Source organism: Artibeus jamaicensis, unplaced genomic scaffold (genome assembly GCF_021234435.1).
Source record: "Artibeus jamaicensis isolate MK-2021 breed Jamaican fruit bat unplaced genomic scaffold, CSHL_Jam_final contig_240, whole genome shotgun sequence".
NCBI classification, from domain to species: Eukaryota; Metazoa; Chordata; class Mammalia; order Chiroptera; family Phyllostomidae; genus Artibeus; species Artibeus jamaicensis.
The window spans coordinates 25406228-25411823 of NW_026521506.1; the positions used below are offsets into that span (position 1 = coordinate 25406228).

The window sequence follows — 5596 nt, forward strand, 5'->3', positions numbered from 1 at the left end:
CCTTTAAACACATCATACATATTTTTTCTGGTTTATTTTCATTAAACTATACACTCTATGCAGGTCCAGATAGAGGTGTTTTTTAATGTGATTTAAAAGCTAATGAAGTCAAATGATTCAAAGCAATCAACACATAATAAAATTACTTTGTCAGGGCCATAGTCATTTCTAGCATCAGCTTTATTTATGCAATGAATCTCTGAGGGAAAGTCACCTCCTCAGGGTACCATGCATATCTAAAACAATCATGGGTGCCCCACCACCTCACCAACATACACAGTCTCTGTCCTTTTACTTGGTGTTCTTTTTCTCTGTAGCAATTTATCTTCATCTGACACAGTACATATTTCATTAGTTAATGGATTCTAGGCCTGTGTTCTCAAACTTGCTCTGATTTATTTACTGATGTATCCTTAACTCCTCCAGTAGCTGGCACACTTTAGGTCTTAATTGGAGCTTAAATAAAAATACTCCAAAGAACCTAGAAATTGCCTTGGGCTCAGAATGACTATTTAACAAGCAGATTTACTAGTGGTACAGAAACACATTGATTATAAGACATCTATAAGTGAGATATTTTTTCTAGCCCTTTTCTCCTTTAACATGATAATTAAAGCCAACTTGCCTGGGAGTAACCTCTGTCTATCAACCGTCAGTCGGTGAAGATGTTTTAGAGAGAATAATACAATTATCAATGAGCAAAAGGCCGGGGCACGAAGGAAAAAAGTTAAGCGGTAGCTTCAGTGGGGCATTCCGCGGCTAAATGACCATACTCCCCACAGCAGTAGCACTTCACCTCCTTTGTCTCAGTGCAGTTGATGGCCATGTGACCAGTCTCGCCACACCGGTAGCACTTGATTTGCGGGCAGTCTTTCTGAATGTGTCCATGTTCACCACAAGTGTAGCACTTTTGCTCTTCTCGACGGTCACAGTCACGACCAAGATGTCCTGGTTTGCCACAAGTGTAACAGCACAGTTCTTTCACGTGCTTAGGCTTGACACAGTCTTTGGCGATGTGACCACTTTTCCCACAGTTGTAGCAAATGTCCTTGAGAAAGTCACAGTCCTTAGCATGATGACCAGAAGCACCGCAGCGGTAACATAAGTCAGATAGGGTGGTGGAACTGCACTGAGAATCTCTGCCATGGCCTCTAGCTCTGCGACCTTGATCTTGTTGTCCTCCTCTACGGCATTCCCGGGCCCGGTAGCCAGTGCGTCCACAGCTGAAGTATTCCTTACTGCTCATGGCTGCGGTGAGATCTTCTAATGAGCCAGTGAGCCGCTGCCCCAGAGGCCCTGCCGCAGCTCCCCTTGGTGTGGCTTAGAAAGGAGTAGCTGTTCTTCTCTAGGAGCCTCCGGGACGTCACACTAGGTTTGCGTACAGTGCCATTCATACGTCACAGCCGTTCCAGCTGCCATTCCTTCCTGACTTTCTACCTATCCTTGAAGCCGAAAGCACGGGAGTGGTGTTTTCCTCTTTTTAAAAATAAAACCTTGGGTCATTAAGTTTGAGTTCAATTCCTTCTCTGTTCAGAAAATGTGCCCTGTAGGATTTATTATAATTAAGACTTAGGCCTTCTTTGTGGTCTACTTAGTAGATGACCAGTTTTAACGTATGTGCTATGGACATAGGAAAAATATGTGTGAGATGTATCAAATCCAGTAAATAAAAGAAACAAATTATAACAAAATAACCTATTTTTTGTTTTGAAAAATAAAAATACACTAACCCCTGGAAGCCAATAGCCAGAGATAGCTGACATACTCAAGATATCCAAATCAAAGTTATTTATGAAAAAATAAATAAAATAAAATACAAATGTCCATAAAAATATGAGATACATAAAAAAAAAATCTGTAAAAATGCCACAGGAAGAAGATTTACTCATAAGTTAGCCCATATTTTATTGCAGTAATTTTAGTTCTCAACATAATCACCACCATTTAAGTTATAAAATAATACAATTAAAATACTCAGTATAAAGAATACACTATTACTTGGGAAATAAATTACAAAAGCATAATTTACATACTGGAGATATTTCCTCTCTGTTTCCCCAATTGGTTATATCTTATATAAACCTCATAAAGATTTGTGGGCATGTTGTTCATTCATATAGATAAATAAGTATGGAAAACTAGACACTGAAAAATCAAGACAAGCTATTTGAGACTTATATGATTGAATATGACTTTTTTCCTCCTTATTTTCCTTCTCTGTACTTTACAATTTTTGAAATGTTTTTGGGTTGGGTAATTTAAAAAATTCACAATAAATATTTTTATTTGTTATTAACTGTATGATTTACATATAAAATTTAATCAGACAGCCAATACAAATATATTTGGTAAAATACAGACATAAGAATAATGCATATAGTAGTTGGTTTTTATTTTCAATATCATTTAATTGGTATGTGGAATTGGTTTCATAAATGCAACCACAAAGAAAAATGTTTTCAAAAATTAAAGTTTAAAGCCAAAGAATATGAGTAGTTGCCACCCATAGAGTGATGAAATGAGTTTTATTCCTAAACAATTAAATGATGCTGCACAAATGATATCAAGTGGCAAAAATTCTCTCTGTGGTTCAAATTTTAATATATGCTACTTAAAATAACCTTATTAATTATTATGTTTGAATTTTGTTTTAGGTTTATATTTTTACTCAAGTAATACATGCCTATAACATATAAAGCATTGTTTTTTCAAGCAGCTTTTAAAATTTTTATTTATTTATTTATTTATTTTTAGAGAGAGGGACAGGCAGAGAGGAAGAGAGGGAGAGAAACTTCAATGTGTGAGAGATACAGCCATAGGTTGCTCTCACACATCCCCAGCTGGGGACCGGGCTTGCAACCAGGTATGTGCCCTAAACGAGAATCGAACTGGCAACCTTTTTGGTTTGTAGGCCAGTGTTCAATCCACTGAGCCACACCAGCCAGGGCTCAAGCAGCTTTAATTGAAATATGAAGACATGCATTTTACATCTGCCTCTCTACATATGTGTATGTCTATACATATATATAAACTCAAATTAGTTTAGGAAAAAATACTTCTCCTTAATGTGTACAATGCATTTTGATGTCTCTATTTCTGTTGTAAAAAATGCTGGCACTGACCCATTAAAATGATTTCTCAGTTTACTAAATAATTGTAACTCAGTTTGAAACACACAGAACGACCATTTAGCCCTCTATTACCTACAAAATGTTTTGGTTCACCTCAAGCATTTTCATAATTTAAGTTCTCCACTACACCCCCCACCTACCCTTTTACCTTTCTCTTAATATTGGTTAGGTCAATATCAAACATTTACATAACTATAGCTATGTAAATGATATTCCTGTCTAAGCCATGAATACTTTTATCAATTTTCAGTACCTGAATAGCTCTTTGTCTCCTGAAGTTAGTTACTGTCATTCTTCATTTGTTAGTTTCTCATATACTTATCTCAATTCTATTTCATAGATCTATATGGCTATCCTTATACCACTACCAGTCTTCATTACTGTAACTTCATATTTTCTTTTGAAATTAGGAAGAGTGAGGTCTCCAACTTTGCTCTTCTTTTCCAAGATTGTTCTGACTATTCTGAGGCCCTTGCATTTCCATGTGAATTTTAGTGTCAGCATGTCAATTTCTGCAACAAAGGCAACTGAGATTTTGATATACAGGGTCCAGCACAAATAATGCCCCCTTTTTATTATAAAATCTTGGTTATTACAAAATCATAAGCATGTAATTCTGTAATAAAATAATATCACACTCAAGCACACCATATGCCTTTTAGGTGAAATGTTCAAATTAAAACTATAAATTATTACACCTGAAATGTTCAAATTAAAAGTATAAATTATTAATAAGCACACCATATGCCTTTTAGGTGAAATGTTCAAATTAAAACTATAAATTATTAATAAGCACACCATATGCCTTTTAGGTGAAATGTTCAAATTAAAACTATAAATTATTACCCTACCAGCCACACTTAAGCAGGAGTTACTTCTGTCAGATCCTGTATACTGTGGATCAATTTGAGGAGTATTCCTTTAACAATATATTTCTTAAAGATTTTGTTTATTTATTTTCATTTTATTTATTTTTTAATAGAATTTATTTATTTATTTTTAGAGAGAGAGGAAGGAAAGGAGAAAAAGAGGGAGAGAAAAATCAATGTATGGTTGCGTCTCATGCTCCCCCTACTGGGGACCTGGCCCACAACAAGGCATGTGCTCTGAGTGGGAATCAAACTAGTGACCCTTTGATTCACAGGCCAGCACTCAATCCACTGAGCTACATCAGCCAGGGCAATTTATTTATTTTTAAAGAAGGGAAATGAAGAAGAGAGGGAGTGAAACATTAATATGTGGTTGCCTCTCACATGCCCCCTACCAGAGACCTGGCCTGTAACCCAGTCACGAGCCCTGACTGGGAATCAAACCAGCAACTCTTTGGTTCTCAGGCCAGCATTCCATCTACTGAGCCACACCAGCTAGGGCTCTATACTGTTTTTGATCCACAATTAGGAGTCTGCAGATGCAGAGGATTAACTGTATGTATCAATCTATGCTACTTTACATACATGATTTGAACATCCACAGATTTTTGTATCTATAGGGATCCTGTAATGAATTCTCCATGGATACTAAGGAACAAGTAAGATTTGGGGGAGTCAAAATTATGTTGTTTATATGGTATATTTCATTGATTTTTATGTGTTAATTTAACACTATATTCCTGAGATAAATACCACTTGATGGAGGTATATAGTCCTTTTTATATGATTTCCTACCATTTTGTTCAGGATTTTTACATCTATATTGAAAAAGAATACTGATCTGTAGGGGTTTTTTTGCTTGTGATATTGTAACAGGGCGCAGCCAAGAGGGGGGCCCCAGAAAAGGATTTGAGATGGGGTCCAGAGCTCAGGGTGTCCAGGAAATATTAAGATGTCCTCACCCCCACCCCCAGGTGTCACTTGGGGGAAGGGACAAGTGGAGCAGGGCCATTGAGAGCTGTTTTGCATAGCAACAGTTTCACAGCTAACCTCTGGAATGGTCATTTAACATATCTATAACCTTTAATTGCTTTCATAGATATATTAAATAGCTGTGGCCTTGCTTTGAGCCAGGAAGAAGGGAGTGGCTTCTACCCAGGATGTAACTAGGGGCTGGTCCCTTGAGTTACAGCACCTGTGTGAGAGCTTGGAGTTGATTGGCTCCACACCATGGGGCAATACCTGCCCAGACTCACTATGGCAGCCAAGTAAAGCTGGGAAGGTTTGAGAGCCCTGGCAGTGTAACTGATTGTAGGAGGAATTGGAAATGGGACTACAAAGGAGGATGGGTGCAGAGATTTAAACCCAGATGTGGCAACCATTGAGAGGGAGAGCCATGTGGTTTTGGCCAGATGCAGACCCCTGCAGCCAGGTGAAAAAGAGAGCCACACGATTTCAGCAGAGTAAGGATCCCCTCTTGGTGAGGTGAGAGAGGGAGAACCATGTGGTTTTGGCCAGAGTGAAGACCACTGGGGCCAGGTGAATGGGAGAGCCACGCAGTTTCAGGAGAGTGAAAGAGTACCACTCAGCTTTGCC

At 37.9% G+C, this 5596-nt stretch overlaps 1 protein-coding gene across 1 annotated transcript; it reads right to left on the reverse strand.

The window, feature by feature from the left end:
- Window positions 1-727: 727 nt before the first annotated feature.
- On the reverse strand, window positions 728-1246 carry ZCCHC13 (zinc finger CCHC-type containing 13). The gene has a single exon (XM_037139549.2). The coding sequence runs from the start codon at window positions 1244-1246 to the stop codon at window positions 728-730; it is 519 nt and encodes a 172-aa protein (XP_036995444.2).
- Window positions 1247-5596: the final 4350 nt, after the last annotated feature.